Raw genomic sequence first — 27129 nt, 5'->3', positions numbered from 1 at the left:
ACTTTCTTCTTTATACTTTTATTTCCTAAACTTTTGGCAATAAGTGTGAGTTACTCTTGTAAACAAACAAAACCAACAAAATACATGAACCTAGTCTATGAATAGCAACATTCCAATTAGAAAATAATAAATTTGATGAATTACCTAATCAGGACTGTTTGATATGGATGGAAAATTTCTACCAAAACTGCAGAACCAGAAAGGCAACACTACTATTTAAAACACAAAAAGGTGGTGACGGAGAAGTAAAATCTGCTCTATGCATTTATAAATATAAATTTATTATTCAGGTGTACTCAGTAAGTCAAGAACTATGCTATCCACTGATTTTTGATTCAGTGAATGATCTCAGTAGATACTCCACTTAAGTATTAAATCAGTTTCACTTAGAAATTATTAAATAGGAATGAAGCCTACTGAGTAATTTACAGCCTATGTGTAACATTTTTCTTAATAACATACGTAGGTTTTAGCTATATCAGTCCCATCCTAGTACTTGTATACACATAAACAGCAACCAGAGCTGCGCCTTTCTCATTTGAATAGTCCTTTTTTTCCTTAGTCCTCTCTCAAACTCCTTAAATTTGAATCATTTCTATCTTCTTTACCAAATATAACTCTTAACACTTTCCCCCCATTTATTGGTTTTGGTCATGTTCTACTAGAAGTCAAATATGACATGGTGCTAGAGCTCCAGTACAAATAATTCCAGTCTCTGGGATATTCTAACATACCTTTAGCCATATAAAGGTAAACATACCTTTAGCCATATAAAATATATAAATACGTGTTAATCATTTTTCTTTTCTTTTTTTCTTTCTGGTTTTTTTTTGAGACAGAGTTTCACTCTTGTTGCCTGGGCTAGAGTGCAATGGTGCGATCTTGGCTCACTGTAACCTCCGCCTCCCGGGTTCAAAGTGATTCTCCTGTCTCAGCCTCCCAAGTAGCTGGGATTACAGGCATGCACTACCACACCTGACTAATTTTGTATTTTTAGTAGAGACAGGTTTTCTCCATGTTGGTCAGGCTGGTCTCAAACTCCCGACCTCAGGTGATCTGCCAACCTTGGCCTCCCAAAGTGCTGGGATTATAGGCATTGAGCCACTGTGCTTGGCCGTTAATCATTTTTCTAGGTTAGTTTTCCATTTTTTCATTTAAGTTTCTGGTTGTGGTTTAAAAATATTCAGTGTGTGAAACTTAAATTAGAAACCATGTAAAGATTTAACAGTAATACATAGAATGGCTGTAAAGTACTCTTTCCACTGGCTGTAATCAAAGTATATACTAGCAGGTAGAGAGAGTTTTGAAAGAAGGAAAAAGAGGTCCTAGTGGTTACTAATATAATAATAACTAATATAAGAGTGTAAGCTGCTAATATTGGAAGGAATTAAATAAGGTGCAAAATTTAAAGAAGTTTTTTTTTTTTGAGACAGGGTTTTACTCTGTTGCCCAGGCTGGAGTGCAGTGGCACCACCATGGCTCAATGCAGCCTTGACCTCCCAGGCTCAAGCAATCTTCCCAGCTCAGCCTCCAGAGTAGCTGGAACTACAGGTGTACACTACCATGACTGCCTAATTTTTATTTGTTTGTAGAGATGAGGGTCTCACTATGTTGCCAGGGCTGGGCTCTAACTCCTGGGTTCAAGAAATTTCCCCATCTTGGCCTCCCAAAGTGCTGGGATTATAGGCATGAACCACCACATCCAGAGATGAAAAATATTCTAATAGTCAAAGATATCCAAAAAAGAATTTGGCTGACTTGTGAAACAGATCAATATCAAGAGATGTTTCAATATTCTTGCATAGGTCAAATAATTAGGTAACTTTCAGTCACAATACATTCCAACTTTAAAACACAGAGTGGGTAGGAACATGAAAACAGATGATAAAGATTAGCTTGAGTAAAATAACATGGTTCTGTTACATCTCTGCCTACATCTTTACATCTCTGTTACATCTTTTCTTCCTCTTCCCTACCAATAAGTGTACCTGTTTCCTCTAGGCTAAGTGTTACACACCTTTCTAATACTTCATGCTGTCTTCTTACAATAATCTCGGTCAAAAGCTTTCACCAACAACTTCCTGCATGATTCCCAAATCTTTCTACCATTCCTGCTTCCTATCAATAACTCTAGAGTTATTTCCAACTGTTTAGCTTGTCCACGTTAATAGCTACTGAATAATCGCAAGCATCAACAATTCACTGTGCCAGATTCTTCATATCTATGTTACATTCTTTTTCTTTATATTTTCATTCTTACAAAAGCCTAATGAGGTAAACTATTAAACCCAATTTACGTGTGTAGAAACTGAAGCAAGAAGAGATTGTTTTCTTGGCCAAGATTACAAAAATAGTAAGCGGTGAAGCCAGAACTTACATTAATGTCTTTTCAATTCTAAAGCACAGTATTTTCCCTTGAATATCCACTGGTAGCTCACATGAATACAAGACTTTAAAAATGAAACTCATTATCTCTTTACTTTCATTCACCAGAAAAACAAACAAACAAACAAAAAAACCCAAACAAACCAAAAAACTCCCTGTCGTACTCTAAAGTTGGGAGTTTGGAGTCACCTGTGACTTCTCTCCTCTTTTTAATCTATTTTGTGTCCTAACAAATAGATCCTAGCAACTAATGCCTGTTCTCACTGCCATAGTTCTGGCTTGAATACCTACTGCTAGACTGAAACCAGAATCTTAACCTGTCTTTCTGCTTCTAGTCTTTTGCAACTCCAAAATACTGCTACAGTGTAAAAGTTTTCTGTTTCAAAACCTTTAATAGCTCTCCAAAGGCCCAACTAAGGAACAAATAACCAATACTCAAACAGGTCCTTTGTCAGTATGGTTGATTATAGCTTTTTCAGATTATTTTTCTTCAGTGTGGTTCTCAAACTTTAGCATGTGTTAGATTCCTTGAAGCCTTGTTAAAAGAATGCTGAGTTTTAACCCCCAGGGTTTTTGATCCAGTAGTTCTGGAGTCGGGCCTGAGAATTCCTCCACCCACCCTTTATTTCCTAATACAAGTTTCCAAGTGAGGCTGATATTACTGGCCTAAAGAACCACAATTTGAGAACCTCTGTAATAGATTATGAGCTCCTTGAAGGCAGTGACTTGCCCATGTCTAGATCAGTTTAGGTGTTTCACATGTTTCTGAGACTAGATATAACTCATAAGTATTTATTGTGTGTCTTCCACATAGTATGAATACAACGGTGAATGCAGCACAGCCTGTGCCTCGTTAAGGAGCAATAAACAGTTACAATGCAGTAAGTACCTCAATAGGGTGAATACAGGGTGCAATAGGAGCCCCGAACAGGGGCACCTAACCCATCCTTGAGGGTCTAATGAAGGTTTCCAGTGAGTTTAAGCCAAATTCTTTGGGACTTGGACAGGTGAAGATGTGGAGGTTGAGGGGGTAAACAAGGCTCTGAGGCAAAGTATCACTGGTTTGAGCAACTTTCAGTAGTTCAGTACACATAGATGACAGAACAAGGGAAGGAGTAATGAGGCAGGAGAAACACACAGAGTTCAGATGAGTATAAGAGGCTTTTAGAAAGTTGATAATTAAATGAGTTAGTTGAGTAATGAATATACGTTTCCTTCAAACACTGTGCTTTTCTCTTTCGCTGTATCTTTGCAAAAGCACTCTTCCCTCTGCTTGTAATTTTTCTCTCACTTATAAAATCTTACCTATCCATAAAGATTCATCTTACATGCAGTACCCATTATAAAGCCTCTTTTTAAAGGTGACATCATATTTTCCTCATGTGAATCTCACAGCATACTGCATAACTTGACTAGTGAGCTGATATGGTGACATGATGATGTAAATGTTTCAGAAACAATAAAGGGCCTTGAAACTCGAAAGGAGGGTTTAGTTTTGTACATAAAACCAAGATGTAGTATTAAAATATTCTTTAAATGTAATATACTTAAAATTTGTCAAATAAAAGATTAAATGACCTCTCATCCAAAAAAGTAAAACACTTGATACTAAAGCTGCAACATTCTGTACCCCAAATTTTCAAGTAAACTTTCTCCTTATAAATGAACCTTTGAAAAAATATTTCTATCTTTAATACTCCAGACCTAAAGTCATAGCGATGTGATTAAGACAAGGAAAGGAACAGTGGGTATAGATCCTATTTGCCCTAGAAAAATTTTACTTTATCATACACATCATATAAACACTGTTATGAAGGTGTTTTTTCAGAAAAATATTTTGTACTGCTTTTTCAATATTTTCATAGATTAATTCATTCACATTAATTTCATGGGCTAAAATGAATCTTTATAAAACCACCATATGCATTTTTACACAAAATGTCTTATTATTAGCTATAATGTTTTTCACATACACTGAACTACTATTATCTTCCTCATTATCCAAGGTAGCAGAAGTCAGTGTCTACAAGCAACGGCAAGTCATATAGCTTACTAATTTATATATAATCCCCAACATGTACATTAAAATGTATTTTATACACAACACAAACAGGATTAAAATTTCCCAAGAAGGTCATTAAGGAATCCCAAGTGCTAAAAGCCAGAGGTTCTGCTTTCTTGTGGATGGGGCTTGTAATTGTTTTGATCAGGCTGAAGCAGACAGCAGGTGTTCCTTTGTGAAGGACAACATAAGTGGGTAGGTCCTGGAAAATTGGTTGCCTGGATTAGGTGCACAAGAGGCTTTGGGGTTGGTGCTGAAGAGATGATAGGCTTCTTTTCCCCTCGGTACACAGAGGGAAGAAGTTGTCTCTGACCCCTTTAGAACTTGCCCTGGTCTGCTTTCCAAATAACAGCTGGTGAATTATTTGACTAACATATGAAAAGATAATTTCTACTCTATGGTCCCAAGTAGCCAGTTACAAATAAACATAAAGGTAAGAATTTAAGCCTATCAACCCAGACCTTCTTTACCTTTTTCAGGGCTATATTTGGAGTTGCAAGAGAGCATCTTTATACCCACAAACAGGAAGATAGAACATTTCTTAAAATATTTTCAAAGTTATTACCCTACACAAGACAAAGAAACAGATTCATTATCAACATTTACACACACTCCTGTGTTTACACACACTGTTACTCACAGGTTGTAATGTATAAATGATACCTTTTCCCAAACGAAATTTTAGAGACTAGAAGTATGCCTGTATGAAGGTCTGATGAGTCATGCTACACCCAAATATCCTCCTGCTCTTTTTAAGAGCACTGAAGAGACTTAATTCAATACACAAGCCATCATGCTGCCGCTAATGACACTCTCTGTCTTTGCCTATTTTTTTGGTGCTGACATATTTATTATCATGTTCTGTTTCTTTGTGTTACTAAAAAGATACTGAAGTATCTAATAAATTAAACATTTTATACCAATGACTACCTCTTTCTTTGGGAAAACAATCTATGTGAAGGAAATAGCATACTGTTATAAACACTTCAGAAATAATGAATTTTGATATACAATGCCTTTCAAAGATCCTAAAACTATTAAATAATGAGTACCAATCTACAAAATCCACCTTCACCTAATTTTTTCCCACAAAATATTAATTAAAAAGTCTTACAATATTAAAGTCTACTACATTTGAAGATATCTTAATTTTGTTCTTTCACAGTCATTCATTCACTGAACAGAAATAAAGAATTAGTCATGGTTCAGGTACAAAGGAATATAAGCTAATGTGTATGCAGTGGTTAAGGATATGCAAATAAGTGATTTTTAACCCTAGCTTAGAGTAACTTAAATAGGTAACTCAGAGTATTCAGAAATGCCCCAAGGTTTACCTATTTTAAATAAAACTTTAGTGTTGATATTTTTATAAACATGATTCAAAGACAGTCTTGGGAAAAGATAAAAGGAACAAATATTTGAAAAGAAGAAATATGGGAAAGATTTTATTTTCATTAGAGAAAAAATGCCCACAATTTAATGTCTTTATTCATTGACCCATTCTTCATCTCACATCCTCCTGATCTTTATATGGCACTTATCCACTGAAATAAGAGTATGTCAAGGCATTTGGTTTTTTAACGTGACTTAATTTCAACGTAAAACTTAGACCATGTTGAGCTGCTCACAATCTGAATTTACATATATCTTTTTAATACTTAATATTTTCATGTGAATTTCACAGTTATGAATATGTGTGCATATATAATGTGTGTATAACTATATAGTATTTAAAAAGAAAGCATTAACAGAGAACATAATTTCTCACAGCTAAAGATGGACAGGGAGTCCAAGACAGAGAGCCAACTCACACACTACAAGAAGCTAGCACTTTTTTCTCCCCTGGAATCTTTTTCCCCCACATTCAAGAAGTTCTGAGAGCTAAATCAGAATTTCTTGATTGACTCATAATTAAGTTCATGGGAGAAAGAAAATAGTGATAATAATTTTTCATGTAAGTTTTATGAATCACCCACATAGTTTTACCAAAGGTGGTGACTTTTCATACCCTGTTACTTGCCCTATCTCCTGTAACCTATCACTTATATTAACTGCGGACTTTGCATAGTTGGTGTCTTGACTTTTGTGACAAGCTGATTCCAAAGCTGTGGGTATAGTTCAGCACTTTGAACATACAGCTCACTTTCCCTTCTCCCCTTCCAATATGGCATTTGGTAATGTTGTGGTCTTTCAAAGTTAAAGGTTTATTTTGGAGACTTCATGGTTTTCATTCATATACGCTACAGAAAACTAAAAGCCAATTTTGCTTTTATTTCAGCATCATTCATAATGTCCTTTTACTTCATCAAAACATAAAACTGAATGGGTCTGAAAGCTTTTGCTAAAGAGAGAAAAGGAGGAAGACAATCACATTGTAGTGAAAGGTAGAGCTGTAATGTAAACCTCTGATCATACTGTAGAACCTCAGTCCCCAAAAGAGCAGTAACATATTTTAAAATAACCACAATAATACAGGTTCTTCTCTTTTTGAGACAGGGTCTCACTCTGTTGTCCAGGCTGGAGTGCAGTGGAACCATCATAGCCCTCTGCAACCTTGGAACTTCTGGGCTCAAGTGATCTTCCTGCCTCAGCCTCCTGACTAGTTTGAACTACAAACACATGCTGCGACACCTGGCTAATTTTTAAAATTAGACGTGGTCTCGCTATGTTGCCCAGGCTGGTCTTGAACTTCTAGCCTCAAGCAATCCCCCTCCACCCTGGCCTCCCAAAGTGCTGGAATTACAGGCATGAGCCACCGCCCTCAGCCACCATACAGGCCTTTAACTAATTTTTTAATCAAGATATTTGCATGGGTTATTAAGTTATTAAATTTCAGCCATTCCTTCCTATATTTCATTTCTGTTCTTCTTACAAAGATGCTGGAAAAATATGTATTTTGAAATAAAAAGAAAAGACTCCCAGTCACCAAAGCCAAAGAGTAAAATGAAGCATCCTTATCTAAAATGTTAAAGCTCCCATTTATAAGAATTTTGGGGAAAATCTATACTTATAAAAAATTCATGCTTAAATTTAATTCAGGAACCTAAATGACAAAATTAAAAAGCAACTCAAACCCTAGTATTTAAAAAGTAATATGTTTAAAAATGTACAACTTTGCTATAAATGATTTTAACAATGTCATTTACTAGCAGACATGTAACAAAAATATGCTTATTTGAAAATTTAGCAAATACTGCAATATATGTATATATTTATCAAAACACAAAACTAAAGCACATATATGTGTGTATATATATATATATAAAAGCATTCTAAATCTTTATTAATAGAAATTTTAGTAAAAAAAAAAAAAAAACTTCTGTAATGGCCCTAAGTATTTTCACTGTAGAAGTTACCTTTAGAAATCACTTTACCAAAATTCCAGCAACTCAGACAAAAAAGAGAACTCAATGTCAGCTCCAAATGAGATCACAGTGAACTTCGAATACCATTTTTCCAACTTTTAAAAATCCTTTATTGTCCACTATTAGGATAATAAGATGCAGAAGGGACAGTGTGAGAGGAAATGTAAAAGTGGCTATATTACCTACAATTTGAGCTACCATGCCAATCAGAATATTAATTTAGTGGATGAAACCTATGCTTGAGTCCTAGGGCTAAATAAACTAAAAAGAACTTAAGATTAATGCCATTATCTATTGAATTTCCAATTATATGGTGGTTCTATAGTGTTTCCCTTTCATGTGATGATTTTTTTATTGAGCAGTTAAATGTTATCTACTGATTGCCTACTCCTACTATGAAAAGGAAGTGGATTGGGCAATTGTGACTGGCAGACTCTTGCTTTTTTGAGAGATTACCAAAAAAACAAAAACAAAAACAAAAACAAAAAAAAAACACGTGGGGGGGGGGGGACTGAGGATGATACTGATTTGCAAATGAGCCATACACTTAATAAGTTAATAAGCCAGAGTAGGTGAGAACTTCAGCCAATAGATACATTTTAAACACATAAAATAAAGTTATAAGGAAACTAAAAATTCCATGTAAAATAACTAGATCATAGTAACCACACGTTGAAACTGAAAGATAAAGTTTAATCATAAAAATGAAACAGTAACCATTTTAAAAAAGCAACTACTCTTCCTGATAAAGCTAGTAAGAACTGCACAAATAAGAAAGAAACAAATCAGGATGCACAGATCTGCAGAGAAAATAAATTGGTTAACAGGAAGTAACTATTATTGAGATATCATACAATTTATCTCCTTTATATAAGGACTTAAGATAATAAATTTTAGTTTGATGACAGAAACATGAAATATATTGGATGATAAAGTAATAAATTGATTTCTCTGTACAAAATAAAAATACAGTTTATATCAACATGTATCACTTCAAAACCAGTTTCCACACATTCTCATCAAATCCATAATGTTCAATGTGAAATAAAAGAAAAACAATCTATGAAGCTCTCATAAACTATCTACTATATATGGTAGAATCTGAAAGAAAATATTATTATGAGTAACTGAAATCACTGATGTATTGTTTCCTTAATTTCTGGTAAATGTCTCTTCATAATTTTTCCCCCTTCCAAAAGAGAATGATTCACTTGTTCTATTTTAGAATACCGATTTCATAGAATTCTAACACAGTTATTTTAGGCTATTATAAGAACCCATTATTTATTAGGCAATATGTTAAACACCATGCTAACATAATTAATCTCTGTAGTCCATAAACATGTGTGTTTACAGGAATAAGATGTGGGGTACACCAGAAATACTGCCCCTTGTGGTCTCATTTTTCAATACCTTAGGTGTATGGAATTATATGATAAATACTTTCTACTCTGAGAAAGCAGAACAGAATAAGCAAGAATAAATAAAACTTAATGAGATGAAGAGTGGAGGAGAAATAGTCCAGTGAGAAGAGATGAGAATGATAAAGAAAAGAAAGTGGAATTAGAAGAAAATCAAAAAAATAAAGACAACAATTTAGCAAATTAAAAAGAGAAAGTAAGTACATCTGCTGTTAAGACATCATCATGGTATTGATTCCACTCAATGACTCATTCATTTCTGCTGAAGTCCAGGGAAGGAGGTAAACTGAGATGGAGGGAAAAGGAGAGATGAACATTAAGGGGTTACCACACTCTCCATTCATTCTGATTATGTTGGCTTCTCCTTTGAACAATATTCTCCTGTTGTTCTGGGGTTGAAGGAACAAGAGAGTGAGGACAGAGTCCAAAATGAGAGACAAGAGTGAGAGTAAGGGAGACACATAAATGAAGTTAGATGAAGTTTTGAGATAGTCCTTCAATCTGTTCCCTCCTCCCACACTTTCTGCCATCCCTAGCCTTGCTCAACTATGTTTATCATTTTGGAGGTAGCAAAAACCACTAGCTTATAGTACTTATCTTCCATCTCTCACTAATCAATGTAGAATATCCTATTTGCTGCAGTCTATCTTCTTCTTGACTATCCCAACCTGGTTATTTTCCATTCCAGTATCCTTTATAGCCTCATCTATTGAACCATTTCTTGCCATAATGTAGTCGTCAGGTTCCAGAATACCTTTCAAAATAACAGTGAATAAGTTTTAGTATTTATACAAAATAAAAGGAAAAATTTCCAAATGTTATTAATAGATTCAACCATCATATATGCCACTCTTTTCAAGTGATATTACTAAGAGACTGTTTTTAGTATGGATAGAATCTTTAGAACCCTTGCACACCAAAAAGTGTATTAACATGAAATTGAACAGATTATAAATATTCCCCAATATTTTTAATAACTATAAGTAGTCTCATCAGCTAAAAAAAAAAATGTGTTAAAAGTGCATCATGAGGGCAGAGTTGCTGCATCAAACTATGCCGAGGTATCTCCCAGAGAGAGGGATGTAGTGGCAGATGAAGTGGAAAAAATCTTGGGAGATTCCAGCAGCCTTTGAGGAGTTGGATCTTCAATGGTGGGGAAGACATGTAATAAGACTCAGTCTGCTTTGCTTGGATGTTCATGATTTTTTCTTCTTCCTATCTGGCAGCCACAGTTTCTCAGCCATAGAAGTATGTTGGTTTGAAAAACTTAAAAGCCACTTATAATAAAGAATATAGCAACATGAAAAAGGACATAAAACTTCCAGTTTCATTTCAAATAAGAAAATACTTTTAAAAAAGGAGCAAACTAGAAACATAGACATCTAATTAGACATCTTGAAGATATACCATACTAGCAATGTAAAAAAATAGTATTTGAATTCATCTGATTTATTCAACTTTCTCAGACTCTTAGGGAAATATTTAAAATAATTTTTGTATTTATCTCAAGTAAAGAAAAATATCACATTTTATATTTTACATTACTACCTATAGTCATAGGAAATTTTAGAATTACAGAAAAATACTAACTGGGTTAGTATCATCCAAAATTATAAGATTTAACATTGTTCTTTTCATTAATGAGTCTAAATTGGTATGGAACAATACTGGCAATCTCACTATTCTAGTCAATTAATGGATTAGATAATTAATATTAATTATGTATTTCAAATTTATTAGGCCATACTTTAATGTAACTATTATATCATAACCAAACCCTATGGTAATGAATGTAGGGAGAGAAGGGATAATTGCAGACTATAAATAATTTATACTTGTTTCAATTAAGAGAATTTCCATTTCACCACCTCTGTATATTGTCTAATAAGAGATTAAATGCATTGTACAGATCACAATACAGGTAACATCAAGAAAAAGAGAGCAGAGTAGGCTACATTTAGTGAAATGCATCGGTTTTGCCCAAATATGCCTCTACTTGAACACAAAAAAAACCTGGCAACTGATCATATTATTAAAAAAGGCTACTTTCATGAAATTCAACATACTATCCTGTCTCTGTTACATTCCAAAATCAATTTGTTGGCTGTAGCAGCAGTATGCCAAGAAAGAGGATTCGAATTGGTCCAACTGCTGTAGCAGGTAAAAGAGAAGAAAGGAGGTAGGAAAGTTAATTGTTATTGAGCTCCTAATGTGTGCCCGACATTATGATAGGTGTTTTACATATCTTACTTATCTGAGTGAAAGAAGCAGAGTGAGGAAGTGGCAGTAAAGTTAAGTTTCAACCCTATTTCTAATTTCAGTTCAGCTGGCTCGCTAGCCCAGCTACATAAATTCTCACTTCCTTTCTTCTTCTCTTACCCTTGGCCCCACTTAATCTTTCATTGAATCCTGAGATTTACTTACATGCTTGTTAGGATTCTTCCTCTTTTATTGGATAGTTACACAATTTTTGAGTTTTGGGAGGAAGTATAATAAAATTGAAGTAAGAATATGGGTCTTAGAGTCAAAGAGCTTTGAGTTTTGGGTGAGCTGAATAATTATTCTGAGTCTCAATTTCTATATATACCTTATTTGCAGGATTATTGCATAGACTAAATGAAATAAAATATGTAAAATACTTCACCATGATGCTTGGCACACTGTAAGAACACAATAAGTGTTAGCTATGGTTATTATCATTAGAAAAAGGTAAACAGATGCAGTTACCATGACTCACTTAAAGCCATAAGTCAATTTCAGAGCAAGAACTGGAACCAAGTTTCCCCAAACATCATTCTATGTAGTTTTCAATATTTTAGAATATTCCTGTGATGTAAAGAAGCATTTACACATTCTAGGTGTATTAAATGTCACCAATCCACATAGATTTTATTAGTTTATTTGTAGACTTTTAAAGGCTTTCATATTCATTTCATAAACACCAGTATCTTTGTTCCACAAACAATATCCTTTAAATAATTTTATTTTTATTAGAGACTAATATCTATCTTCTTACTGACCATCTGGAAATGCATGCTGCAACTACTGAACAGATGTCATGTTTGTTAAGGTCACATGAACATTAAAGAGGGAAAAGCTACTCGTCTACTGAAGCAGCTGCTTTATCCCACTGCCCAAATCCTCATCCTATGGGACAGGAAACTTCAATCAGAACAACCACTTTGTACAGTTTCTAGTAATCAGAAAAGAAAGCCATCAAAACTGTCACAGTGTGGAAAGGCTTTGTCTACTACCAACACTCTATTATTCAGTGTCAAAGGTGCACCCACGCATTTAATTTTGAAAATGTTTACCAACTTTTGCTTCACTTAGATAATGAACTTGGAGATATCATGGCTTTAATTATCAGAGTTTAGAAGCCTTTCCAAAATACCACAAACTTCTCAAATTATTCAAAACAAAAATTGAAATGTCATTTGCCTTATGATTAGAATCATTGAGAAAAATCAGACTTTTCACAAATTTTCTTCCATCACTAGGACATGCAAGAGCAAATTTAGTTAAATTGTGTAATAGGAAATAATTACTCACTCTGATGAGTTAGTGAGAAGGAATAGAATACTAATAAAAAATCTGCATTTTTTCAAATGAGTTATGATATTAATAATTCTAGATTATTTTAACTTTTTAAGATAACAAATATACTTTATTTGGCAGAGAGAGTGGAAAAAAGTGAATCAACTGAGACATATAAAATAGTCCAAAATGAAAAGCATATAATGTTCATTTTCTAAATCTAAGATTAAGAAAAATAACCCTTAAAAATCTACAATAGGCACAGAATCCCACTATCACAAAAAATGACAGTGGGATTCTGTGCCTATTGTAGATTTTTAAGGGTAGATAACAAAGGGATTTGTGAGGTTCATAGGGCAAGAATATTTTTTAAAACTAAAACTGCTGTCCTCTTTTAGGAAATAAGAAGCTAATTCAGCTATTAAAAATTTAAAAATTTTAAAAGATCTACATTTAAAATACTCCCCCCAAAACCACCAGATACTTTAATGAACTTTGAGTCAATGTTAGATAAATGGATGCATGCTGTTATAAAACATCTACTAGGTAATTCAATAATTTATAAAGTGAAACTTTTAAAAAGTTGTATCAAGAAAAGGTTGAATTTATTATATACACTGTCACTTTAATTTCTATTCTAAAATTGTTATTCCAGTTCATGGAATATGTACTATTACCTAGTACTTGTCCATACAGAAATGTATATATAACCTCAACCATCACCAATCCTCTTCATGTTCTTTTAAAAAAATGCTTTACATTCCATCAAATAATTAAGAAGAATCAATATTCAGTTATTTTTTTCAAAAGGTTGTTCAATATTTTGTATACAAACAGGAATTTCATTTCATTGGCATTCTTTTAAAGCTTTAGCAAATCAAAATTAGTTCCTCCCACTGACTCTTAAGGTAATTATACATACCACAGTCTGATGATTAACTTGAATCACTTCATCGCCAGCATGGATTTTCTTGCACCGATCTGCAGGTGACTGAATTTAATATAAAAGAAATGATAAAGAACATAAATTTTATCAGTCATTTCCTGTCTCTGGAAACACTACAAAAAGTTCATCTCCATAAATTAGATTTAAAAATTAATTAAAAATTTCAAGGAATCAAACTAATAAAAATGATTATTAGTATTTAATACACTGTTTTTACCTTCTGAGCCAGTTAAATTAATAAATACAGAAAGAAAAAATTAATAAAAAATAGTTTGCATCCTATGCATAGCTAATGACAACAACCAGAAATGCAAAATAACATACAGATATTTGTTATAAAAGAATAACACGTTTCTGAGAGCATTATGAAAAAATGATAATTGGTATTAACTTTTGTAAACTTTATACAAGCAACTCTCCTAGGTTCTAGTGAGTAACTGCTTCAAAAATGCATTTCAAAAAATTGTATCTTTTTGTATTTTGATCCTTTCCATTTGATATAAATAATTCACATTAACTTCAACAAATCGATATTTTCAAGTACATGAATATGATCAGCATCAAATATTTGAAGTTTGATAATTAAATTGCTAATTTATTTCATCAGTAACACCAATTCTCAATAATCTAGCAAAGCAAATTAAAAGATGGACAGCAATTAGTTCAAATCATATTACATAACATTCTAAGTGTCTACTTATAAGAGGATGCTATTTCTCATGTTACATATAGTGTAATACACTGGACAGTAAAACCACATTCAATAAACTAATATTCCTATAGAATGTAATAATCTAACACTTTTTTCCTTTATTCCCATAAGGGATTAAAAACAAAAACAAACAAAAGAACAACCTGATAAGCTAATACTGACAAGTTTTAAGGAGTTTTTAGGAAATTAAAATGAGATTTAAGATAGAAATTTTATATTGCAGGTCTGAGTAATGAATTTAAAATATTATATTTTTCTTCTGTTAGCTACTAATTATTGATTACATGCATTTTAATATGCTTTTGAACATACACAAAATCTATTTTTATAAAAATGTATTTGTCTAGATAGATGTGCACGTGTTTATCTATCAAACACAACCATAAATGCTGTGATACTCTTCATTATTATCTACTGAAAGCTAAAGAAAAATAATATGGTAATATAATCTGCAAAGTAAAATGCTACTTTTGAGACGCTGGAGTAGGACATACTTTAAAAGTGATTTCCAGTTACTTTTTTATTCATTTCCAATTATTTTTAAAACATATAAGTCTTAAAACAATGTTAACCTCCATTCAACACATTTTTAAAATTCAATAAAAATATTTGTCATAGGCTATAATTCAAGATAAGACAACATGCCAGGGAGTTCTAGTTATTGAAGTAATAACACAAGTACATTATTAAGGGGACAGATTAATCTACAATAAAAACTCTTAAGAATAGTGTCATAACAATAATATTTTTATCTCACAGCACCTTTAGGAGGTGGACATATTACCAAGTCAGACAAGTATCATGAAACAATTCTGAAAAGACTGTAAATCATTAATATATTTGTAACTATAGTTGGTTCCTGTGGTATTTAGTTCACAACTGATCTTTTTAAAGGAAAGTATAGAAAAAGTATCCAGCAAATGGCTCTAGTCATTATGTAGAAGAAAATGATAGTACATAAAATTCAAAGAAACTGAAACATTTTGCACAGGTAAGTAAAGAAGTCATATAAATTATAGACTTTTAGTTTTAAAAGACATCCTAGAGATAGAGTTTTGTCCAAATGTCTCATTTCACATATAAGAAAACTAAGAAACTAGGGCACAGCAAGGCATAATAACTTACCCACTCTAGTGAGCAGCTTTACTAAGACTCAAGACAGATATCCTAATTATAAATGACTGAGGTTACCAAAAATACTTAAATATTTTTAAGAAAAAAAAGAATCCAAAGATGAACTATTAATATATGGTTCATATCTGAACTACTCTCGGACTCAATCTTTATTTTGATCACTTATCTATTCATCAAACATTAGTGAGTAATATGAGCAAGACATAGTGCTCAACACATTTTTGCAGACCCCAGACAATATAGAGAGATCCATTCCTACCAATTCTTCAAGACACAGTTCAAAATAACCATTTCTGTGATTCTTTCTCTGATTTCACTTGGCAGCATTTACTATTCTTCCCTTTGTCCATCCATGCAAATTACACCACTGTTTATAAAGATGAACCCCCACATGCTCTCCACACCTTGATGGCACCAAACTAGTTTATTTTAAAATTCTTCCAATACCTAGCACCATGCCTGAAACATAGCAGACATGAAGCAGAGGTCTGTTAAATGAACAAATGAATAAATGAATGAATAAATAAATCAGAACGAACAATCGATGACAAGCATATAGTTTGTAGCATCTTAACTGCATTTAAAATTGTTAAAATCTTTGTAATATGCAAATTACTGATAGTCTTGATCCCTTAAGACTCTCATATTTAATACCAAATGTGAAGCTGCTCCTGCACTCCAACTGCAAATATATATTATGTGTTTCACCTTTCACAAGAAACCAAAAGAAGCAGGGAAAAATATCAGTAAGTGATTAAATAGGGGAATTAGATGAAAAGAAGGTTGATTTTCAAAAAGCAAATGCTGGTAAAATGTTCAGATCAATAATAATTTGAGATTAAACTAATTCCACCTCAGTCTTCTTTAAAATAGCACAGCATAAGCATGCAATTGTCGGAATCTCTAAAAGAAAAAAAAATTAATACATTCAAAGCTCAGTACCTGCTTATATAATAATAGAATGGAAATCTGAAATAACCAAATGCAAGAATAATGATGTATTATGCTGTTCAACTCTATCACACTGATCATGTTAATAACATCCAGCATGATCACTTCATGCTTCTCTCTCTATAACACAGATAGTTCTCTACAGCATGGCCTTTCTTAGCTTATTTAATTTTCATTACAACCTAGTGAGGTATGTAGTGCAGATAATTTGTTTCCAATTATAGTCGAAGAAATTGAAGCAATGAGAGGTTAAATGTCTTGCCCAAAATTATACTGCCATTAAGATGCAGAACTGGTTGTAAGACATAGGCCTGTGGACTTCTGACCCACTGCTTATGGTGGTTTGCAAATATGCTTCAGATTCACTTGTTAAAATAGAATCTCTTATTAAGAAATAGGCTGGTCTCCAGAATTTCTGATTTCGTAGGTCTGGGGTAGCGCCTGACAGTTTGCATATATAGCAAGTTCCCAAGGGAGGCTAATACTGGTGTCCAGGAATGTCACTGTGAAAATCACTCAGCTACCATGCTGCCCTTCCACTGAATTAAACTGAGTTACACTGGAAGTATTCAGAAAACCTGACTTATCTGATATTTATTTCTTACATGAGTTTAGTTTCTTTAAATAACCAAATCATTTGACAGATGGAAATGAATTCTTTCAGATGTCACAATAACTTGTCATGAATCAGAAAACACAAAGACAAATCTCTGGCTGAAAACACCTGATTTACTTTAAGTAAACAGCTATTCTAAACAACAAAAAAGTGAAATTTGAACAGAACCAATACGACTAACTCAGTATCTCTTTTAAATTGTATCTACTATCTGTTCATGTCCTTATCCTTAGATGTTAACCTCAATCATGTGAGATATGTAAATTGTTAGCAATGAAAGGGAAAAACGCACATAAAAATTTGAAAGGTTAAAATACTTACATTTTCTGTGGTTCCAGTAATTACATGGAGGCCATCATATGTAGATTTAATATACATACCCTAAGAAAAAGACAGCATCAGAAAATAAAGTGAAGCAATTGGAGAATTTTCAAGTACATTATAACCTCGTTTATATAAACAATTAGTCTATCAAATTAAAACTGCCATGTGCCCCAGAAATAAATCCATGAAGACAGATGCTATCTTTAAACTGATGAGAAATTACTATCTGAACATTCTGGTTTCTAAAGTTTGTCTGAAGAAGCCATCTCAATTAAATAACTACTTGATAAATGAATTGCCTGTGAGACTTATAAAATGCAGCATGGTAATTCAATATTCCTAAGAAAGAACATCTCTCACTCCCCCCAAAAACCCATACTACATATTCTGTGGCAAAATAAAAGTTACAATGGGAAATTAAAATATTGGTATGTTATTAACTTATTATACTTGATATATTATACAATGGAAGGTAGTTTTCTTATGAGACACTTCAATTATAACTGGAGCCAGAAGAGTGATAAAATATAATTTACATAAATTTTCTCCTTCTATTTTGTAGTATCTTGTATTTTCCACCTTTCTTATTGATAAAGTTTTAATAATTACAGCCAATAATCTCTACATCAATAACTAAAAGGTAGTGTGTATCTGTAGCAATCCCTTCCTCCAGTAAAAAGGACAAGATTCTGCTTTCCATTTAAATAGAACCATTTTTAGAAAAAAACTTCATTAAAGTTTAAAAATTATACAGAAATCCTGAAACTGTATAAACTTTAAGAGCAAATGGAAACTTTAAATTATGGATAGTGATGGAACTTTAAAGGAAAAAAATCACAATAAAGGATTCACATTTTTAATATTAAATAATTTAAGTAAACCAGAACAAACTAGATGATTCAGTTAATGAATTTTTGTCCCCTCCAAGAAATATTGTTAGTTTAAATTCATTTTTGGGGAAAAACTACCCGAATTTTACCTATAAAAGTTTCAAAATACTGACTTCATAAATAAAAATACTAATATTAACTCCAAATCTGAAATATAGATTTAATAATAACAACCAACAATACCATTTCAGAAAAAGCATACATTTAGTACTTATATGAAGCAATTGCTACAATGTTAATTTCCTATACCTTTGTTAGTTATATATTTGGATACCTGAAAATACATCTGTTTTCACTGAAAATAAGAGATTAGAAAAATAAGTAGTAAATTTCGGAACTATTGAGAAATCGCTGAGTAGACTTTAATTCTAAAAAGTCATTTCAGTAATATCATATGTCTAAAATGGCTGAGCCTAGATTGCTAATATGAAACAAAATGAATGCTTATCACTTTATATAAAACAAATAACCTTAACAAAAGTACAATCAGAATTTAATTAATGGATTGGCCAGTAGGTTTTGGCTATGACAACATGGTAATATTCAGACTTACACTGGTAACAGGTATATAACATACTTAATTTGAAGCTAACATTTACGCCATCATTTACTGATCGGTAAATATAACGATACTATTTTAGAACTTAGAGGAGGACAAGATCTTCGCAAATATTTTTCATTCAGGAATTAACAAGATTATATCAGATTAATAAAGGATCTTAAAATACAGTCATGACGCATAATGACGTTTTGGTTAATAATGAACTATACATACGATGGTGGTCCCAAATAATTATGTAATGATATTTTTATTATACCTTTCCATTTTTAGATATGTTTAGATACACAGATACTTAACACTGTTACAACTGCCTACAGTATTCAGTACAGTAACATGCTATACAGGTTTGTAGAGTAGGGGCAATAGGCTCTATCATTTAGCCTAGGTTTGTAGTAGGCTGTACTACCTAGATTTGCGTAAGTACACTCTATGATGTTCACACAATGATGCAATCGCCTAAGGATGCATTTCTCAGAATGGAATCCCGTCATTAAATGAAACATGACTGCACATTTGTAAGAGCTAGAGAGTACATTTTTTGTGGGTTTTTTTTGTTTGTTTTTTTGAGACGGAGCTTCACTCTTGTCACCCAGGCTGGAGTGCAGTGGCAGGATCTCAGCTCACTGCAACCTCCACCTCCTGGGTTCAAGTGATTCTCCTGCCTCAGCCTCCAGAGTAGCTGGGATTACAGGCACTCGCCACCACGCTCAGCTAATTTTTGTATTTTTAGTAAAGACGGGGTTTTACCATCTTGGCCAGGCTGGTCTAGACCTTCTGACCTCAGGTGATCTGCCCACCTCAGTCTCTCACAGTGCTGGGATTATAGACATGAGCCACCATGCCCGGCCAACTTTTAGTTTTTGACATATATGGGTTGTGAGAGGATAAAGAGGAAAAAGTGAACAAAACAACGTATACTGTTTGGACACACAAAACAATTATCCATCATTATCTAGCACCATCATTAATATCTACTTGTTACAATGTACCAGGGATTGTTTTAAGTGTCTTGTACTTATTTCACAATAGTCTATGTGGTGGAAACTATCATTATCTCTGTTTTAGAGATAAGGAAATTGAGGCTCAGAGAGGCTAGGGAGTCTGCCCAAGGTGGTGAAGCCAGCTTTCAAGCCCAGGCAGTCTGACTCCAGAGTCCACACTCTCAACCACTGGGCTCCTGATTTATGGATTTATTTACAGTTAGGAGAGTTGTACACCTTAACTTTTCTTATTAGAATATTTGACAACTGTAGATATTAAAGTCGAACATTCACTTTTTAACATCTGTTCTAAAAGACTAAGACCACTTTAGCAAACATGTAGTATGTGAAATGTAGCTAAAAGAATAACTGGGATTGACATTTTACAAATTCATTTCAATTACCCATCTCTCTTTCAGGCAGGATAGGTAGTCAAGGAATTAACATGTGCTTGGAATTTGGCAACTGTGGCGAATGTATGGTTAACACAGTAAGCCGCAGAATTCACATTGTAGTCAAGTTCATTTAAGCACAGCTAGGAAATTTCCCCTGGAGGGAGCATGTGCATTTTGATTTTACCTGTCCTCAAACTAAGCCTTTGCTCATTATAATAGTAAAAAGCACACCCCTGGGTGGAGACTTAAGATGTTAATGAGACATGCAACGTATGAACAGGCATGTACAGCTACTGTGCACGTGCACCCAGAGGACCACCCAGAACATGCTTACTAGTAACAGCTCTTCCCATCCCCTTATAAACAATCATGTAAGACTCCCATAAAGGGAGTCTCCCTAGTGCCAGTCTTGGTGGTCTCATCCTTAGGAGCAGCCTGCTCTGAATCCTCTCTCAGGGTGTACTGGCTATTCTGCACCTAACTTTCACAATATTCTTTTTCCTTTGCAATAAATTGCTCTATGCTACATCTCCTTTGCTGTGTTTCTCTTAAGTTCTTTTAAACTAAGAAGAACCGAGGTTTCACAACAGCTGTCAACATCTTGACAACTAAGCAGAAGTTGATTATATTTTTCTCCACGTATCTTTCAATACTGTGCACTATTACTACGAATTAAAGGTGTCTGACAAGAGTTCTAAATGATTCTATAAATGATGAGGTCATAAAGAAAGCCTAATATTTAAAGAAAAATGTTTAGAAAAGACACTGTAGTTATTGGGATAATAAAAAATCATGGAAACAGCATAGCTATAACTCTACATTCATCTGTGTATAATTATTACAAATAACAGGAACTTAACCAAGAATTCTAAGCCAAAGACAGTATCTAGTAGTTATAGGAAGAGGATCTCATCATGACAACATTGCAGAATTTATATTAAAGCTAATTTTTTCAGATGAATAAAATTTTTAAATGCTTAGAGATGTATCTACATATAGACATAAAGCAATAGGGTAGAAATAAAACAAATTTTTAAATGCCACAAGAATAAAGATATTTTGTTTTATGTAATATTTTCATTATAAACTCAATAAACCATGTTGTAACTGCTTTCAATAATCAAAATTGACTTGTCTTTTTTAATGTCCCTCTCATAGTAGTAACGAGAAAAATGGTCAGAAGTCAGGCACCAAAAGAAAGAGAAGAAATAAGTTGCTTGGTTGAGTTTCAAACTAATCATCTTCTGAATAAGAAAGGGTCCACAGAAATACATCTGATTCGTTGTTCACCTCTGAAAAAGGGCCAAACAGCAGGAGGACATGCAATTCAAATGGCTCTTTTTCTGGAACCACGACAAATACGGCTTTCCATTTCATCAAAACCTTCATTCCTCCTTTTCTCTCTTTTTAAAAACCCATTAATTAATTCTAGAGCTGACTTGCACAGCTCCCTCTCTCCTGCTCAGGTTGCCAAAATGACATTTGCTTCATTCTGTCTCCAAATGTTGGTTAACCAACAGGAGCCAAAACAACCTCTCAGTCAAGTTGGTAGAATAAGGCATATTTGGAGATGGTCCAAGTACCTAAATAGAAAAATAACTCCCTGAGGCCAAGAGGCTTCCCCAAGGATGATCCCAGTCCCTTCCTCTCTATTAGGCTCATGTTTTGGCTCTGATCCAATTTTGTTGTTTCAATAGCTCTCATTTTCCTTTAATTTTCTGCTAATTATTGTCTTTAAAAGCACTTTAGAAGAAAGTTTCATATGGTTCAATCATAACTAAGGTTGTTTCTCACCAGTCCTTACAATGCTTTAGGACTGTCAACCCTAAGAAATTCTAGGAGATTTGACTAATTAGAAAGCTGATAAACGATGTATCCAGTTTATCAGCAGGAGAACCAGTTACCTTTTGCCTATGAGACATGTTCTGCCCTAAAATTGGAAGAACACTTTCTGCAGATATTTCTAAGCTAATTAAATTTCATTAAATCTTGGTCTTCTCCCACCGCTTTCTATTTCTTTTCTTCATTTATCATTTAGACATTTACTATGGCTAATTACCAAAATCCTAAATCAAAATCCTAAAATTGGCTTATTTCAAATGTGACTGACTAAACTTACTTAAACATGACTGAGTTTTAAAACGATACCTTGAATAAGCCATGTAATTCCTCTGTTTAGTACTTTCTCTTTGATATGAATCACAAAAAATAGTTTTATACTTAACTCTTTCTATTAATATTCAACATTTTAGGTTTTTCTTTTCCTTCCTTTCAATTCCCAGTGAAGTGCTGCCCATTGTCCTTTAAAAACAAATTTCTCTAAGTAATTTCAGTTTTAAAGTCATCCTCCTAAGCTTCTCATACCTCTCTTTAGCAATTCAAAATTTGAATGTGGAATAATAAAAAAAGCTTTGTTCAGATGTACTTCATTTAGATTTACCTAGACTTAAACCTTGCCTCTGTTATTTATTACCTATATGTGATACAGAGCAAACTAGTGAATATGTGCAATTTTATTTTCTCATTTGCAAAATGAGAAAATCAATATCTAGTCTATAGAGTTGTGAGAAAAATACCTGGCAAATGGTGGGCATTCGTTTCTTTTCTAGCTTTTTCCCAGACTGTTTAACTGAATCTGGTTCTTAGCATTTTAAGTTCCCAGATCTACCTCTTTCAAATGAAAACAATAAAGGACCTGTCCAGGGCTATACCTTCCTTAAAAAATCAAGATTTCATAAAGCCCATTAATTAGCATTATTTTGACTTACTTTATAAGGTTATTTCTCCCAATGATTTCAGTGGAAATTAGAGAAAAAAAAAATCAGGCTTTTTTCTTTTTAGAACCACAGACTAAGAGCCAGAAGGAGCTTTAAAGATGATTTCCTCCTCTCCCTCACCTACATGACTAGATCAAGGCCAAGGTGGTTAAATTTACTCTCCCATCTCTTCAAGATCACTCTCGTAGTTATATTTTATGTAAGTTATTTGTATCTGGGTGTTCTGACTTCTAGTTTAATACAATGTTGTATTAGTTCATAATTTTTCACTCTAAAAATCATGCTTAGGGGACTTCCTTTCCCTTATAACTACTAAAAGGGGACATATAGAAAGGACCATCTTTAATGCTATAGATTGAAGTGTTTTTAAAATAAAACCGGACTTTGTAGAGGTAACTAAAAGGAATAAAAAGAATTTTAGATTATCATTACTTAAAAGAAGTTCATAAATGTAATCAGCATTAGATATAACACTTACAGATTACAATGATGGCATGCTACGTCTGATATGCTGATTTTCATCATATTCCTTCCCAGGAAAACACCCATAAAAGCCACAACAGCACTAGGAACTACAGATAACCAGAATTAATTTGCCACATATCCAGAGAAAACTTACTCTCTAGGAGAGATGGCATCAAACTGAAAAATCAGTGGTAGTCAATAAAGGCTTTGCCTTCTGAACAGTTATATAGAGGTATGAAAAAGAAAAGCCACAGAATAAGTTAAACTTGCTTAGAAATCTTAAAGAATATATTATCTTAATTCAATTATTAATGCTAGTTGCCAAAATTTCTATTTTCCAAAAGATCATTACTTGGTAAATTCATATACAAGGAGAAAGTGGAAACACTATAGCACCAAACCAACATGTAATAGTAGTGTAGTAGTTAAGATATTCTCTAGCCAGTTTCTTGTTTTTTGTCTCAATATCAATTTTTATATGCTTTCTTCCTTAAGACTTATTTTTTAAAAAGTCTCTCTCTTGGGTTAAATCTAGAACCAATACACTTTTTAATCAGGTGAACAAAATATAAAACACGATTATATTTATTATTACATAATAAAAAATACAACTCATAGACATCTAGTGTTGGCAATATCCACTTGCTTACTTACTCTTCTAAGAATGAATGTGACTTATAAAGAGTATCAGAGAATATTGTTTAGCTAACCCACCCTAGGGGAAGGAATAACTATTAAAACCAGGACAAACCAAAGTAAAACAAACAAAACACCTACTTCATGAGCAGGTAACACTGTGGTGTTTATTATAAAACTCTTAAACTTCCTTTAAACCTAAGGAACTTTGGTGGGGAGGGAGGTGAAAGAATGTAATTGAAGCTAAATGAGTACCAAATTAATTCAGAAGTCACCATTTTCAACTCTCCTTCATTTTCATTTATTTTAATAAAACTTCTTATGCAACACAAACTTCCACTACCATAACTCCTCTAGGAAAAAAAATACCAAAATGTTCAGTGTCTGTTGAAATTCATAGATTCCCACATTCAGAGGCTGCTTTGTCCACATCACTAGCTGTCTACTGATGGATGGTGGTTTTGATAAACATAGTATCTCTTACCAGCCCTTCGCTTGGTTTGATGTTTGCTAGTTGAATCACTTCCAGGTGAGCAGACTGTGAAACCAGAGGATCTGATGACAGGGATATGATGTGGTCACAGACTCCAGAAAGAGTTTTACACTGGTAGCACAAAAAGAAAAATAGCTGTAGTAAATACGTGTTGTAAGTAACATATAAATCACCTTTTGTAATAATGTTTTTACAAGGAAAAATAAAAGAAACAGTAGAAGAAAGTAACTGGCATTTTATTCTGTAAAATCTGTACAAAGAAATTCAGGTGAAATGAAAACACATTTACACACAACACACCTATATTCTAAATTATGAATGTAAGAACTATATGCCAAAATATTCATTAGTTATGGTTATACTGTTTCTATTATTTGACTTACCATACCTACAAAAAATGATGGTTAAACAAACTTAATCTGAGAACCTCTTGATTACAGCCATAAGATTGAACTGAACACTATAAAAAATCTCGACGTCTTTTAATTCATGGTCAGAAAAGTTAAAAAAAGTCTGGCCAAGATCCAGGAAAGATGAATCTTCCAAATATGCTTAACAAACTCTTCCTACTTATTTATCTAGACTTTCCTGCTCAACTTTGTATAAAGTTTCCCACCTCTTCCAGGCAAAATCTCAATCCTGCTTTCTCAGCATTCTATGAACAATCTGAAACTGTGAAACTATTTTATTCTGAATCCCTCTGAGGCAGGTACCATGCCCTACTCATCTCTGTCTTCTTATCTTTTTCCCTCCACCTCTACCTACCACCTAGATCAGGTAGACAAATCCTAGAAAATACAAAGCATTCAATAAATATTAGTTGAATGAACTGAAGAGCAAATGAGCTTAAACAATTAGTAGAGTGGCTTTACTAAGGACAGAAAGCTAGTGCTTTTGTCAGGATAAATCCATTCATGCTAACTGTATGAAATAATAAATTTAAAATATGTGTTACAGCTATCATGGTATTTTAAGGCTTACAAATGGCAAAATCATGAAGAAAGTGGAACATGAATGAAGAAGCTTGAACTATACTGCCCTAAAATATGCTGGCCCTCAGATGCTTCACAGACTCTCATTGTATTTACTGAAGCCCAGTTTTCACCATCTGAAACTTTTTTTTTTGCTCTAACTATAGGAGGAACTACTATTTTGCAATCAAGGTATTATCATCTATCCATCTCCAACATGTTACGTTTGTTCTGTAGCCACTGTTATTAGTCTACTGTGAGGTAGACAGTGTGAACTCAAAATATCTGGGACAAATCTCGGTCAATTTAGGAAGTTTATTTTGCCAAGGTTAAGGACATGCCCATGACACAGCCTCAGTAGGTCCTGATGACATGTACCCATGGTACATGCTTCAGCTTGCTTTAATTTTAGAGAGACATGAGACATATATCAATATGTGTAAGATGTACATTGCTTCGGTCCTGTAAGGCAGGACAACTGGAAGTGGGGGCTTCCAGGTTAGAAGTAGATAAGAGACAAAAGGTTGCATTCTTTGAGTCTTTGATCAGCCTTCCACTGAATACACAATTTAGTCTGGCTCAGTGAATCTGCATTTTTATATAAGCAAAGAGGGCACAGGAAGCAATCAGATATGCATTTGTCTCAGGTAAGCCTCAGAGGAATGACTTTGAGTTCTGTCTGTCCTTTGTCCACAAGGTATTTCCTTGTGGGCAAATTGTGAGGGAGGTATGTAGCTTCTTATCTTTGTAGCTATCTTATTTAGAAATAAAATGGGAGGCAGGTTTGACTGACATTGTTCCCAGCCTGACTTTTCCCTTGGCTTAGTGATTTGGGGATCCTGAGATTTATTTTCCCTTCACAACAGATTCTCCTGTCTGGTCAAGATAATAAGAACTCTCTTTTTATTTACTATGTTCTGTCTTTGGTCCATGGCCTCACTTTGTGCTGGGCTCAGCTTCTTTACACTAAAGAAACTGTCATGTTAAATTTCCCTAATTGTGCTAGTGCTTTTGGCATCTGCTTCTCAAGTCTGTACGTTTATTGTGTCTATCAGCCCCTAAAGATAGACACACAGCCTCATGGTACCAATACCCATGGAATGGACATGGGCTTCATCTGAAGACAGATGTGGGCAATCGCCACACTGCCAATGATTGCTGTGTGACTATAAACAAGTTATTTTATATCCTTGAGATTCACCTTCCTCAGATAGAAAATGAAATGAGCTAATAAAGATTACTTTATATGGCTGACAGGCTAAGACATGATAATGCATTAAAAAGAGTCCAATATGGTTCCTATCCAAAAAAGACACCCAATAAATGCTTTTTCCTCCTCTGTTGCTTTCTCAACCCTCAAAATGCTGGAATCCTACTCATGGTATGAATTATCTCATTATTCTTAATTGAATTACCTTGCTGACCATCTTACAATGATCAGTAATTACACTGGTTAGTCTAGCTGCATGGCCATGATGGAGAGTTCACATCTGTTTACTCTCTCTGA

The 27129-nt window shown here is 33.6% G+C and overlaps 1 protein-coding gene across 8 annotated transcripts in view; it reads right to left on the bottom strand.

Annotated features, from left to right (window-relative positions):
* Positions 1–27129, bottom strand: part of CNKSR2 (connector enhancer of kinase suppressor of Ras 2) — a 284738-nt gene that overhangs the window by 136602 nt on the left and 121007 nt on the right. For all 8 annotated transcript variants that reach the window (XM_001086538.5, XM_002806163.4, XM_028842224.2 and 5 more), the window contains exons 6-8: positions 24643–24762; positions 17451–17510; positions 13693–13761 (exon numbers count right to left, since the gene is read on the bottom strand). In XM_001086538.5, coding sequence (XP_001086538.1) covers positions 13693–13761; positions 17451–17510; positions 24643–24762 — 249 coding nt within the window. The remainder of the gene's footprint in view (positions 1–13692; positions 13762–17450; positions 17511–24642; positions 24763–27129) is intronic.

Source organism: Macaca mulatta, chromosome X (genome assembly GCF_049350105.2).
Source record: "Macaca mulatta isolate MMU2019108-1 chromosome X, T2T-MMU8v2.0, whole genome shotgun sequence".
In the NCBI taxonomy this organism is placed as follows: Eukaryota; Metazoa; Chordata; class Mammalia; order Primates; family Cercopithecidae; genus Macaca; species Macaca mulatta.
Note: the sequence above shows the minus strand (reverse complement) of the source record. Positions and strands in the feature narration are given on the sequence as shown.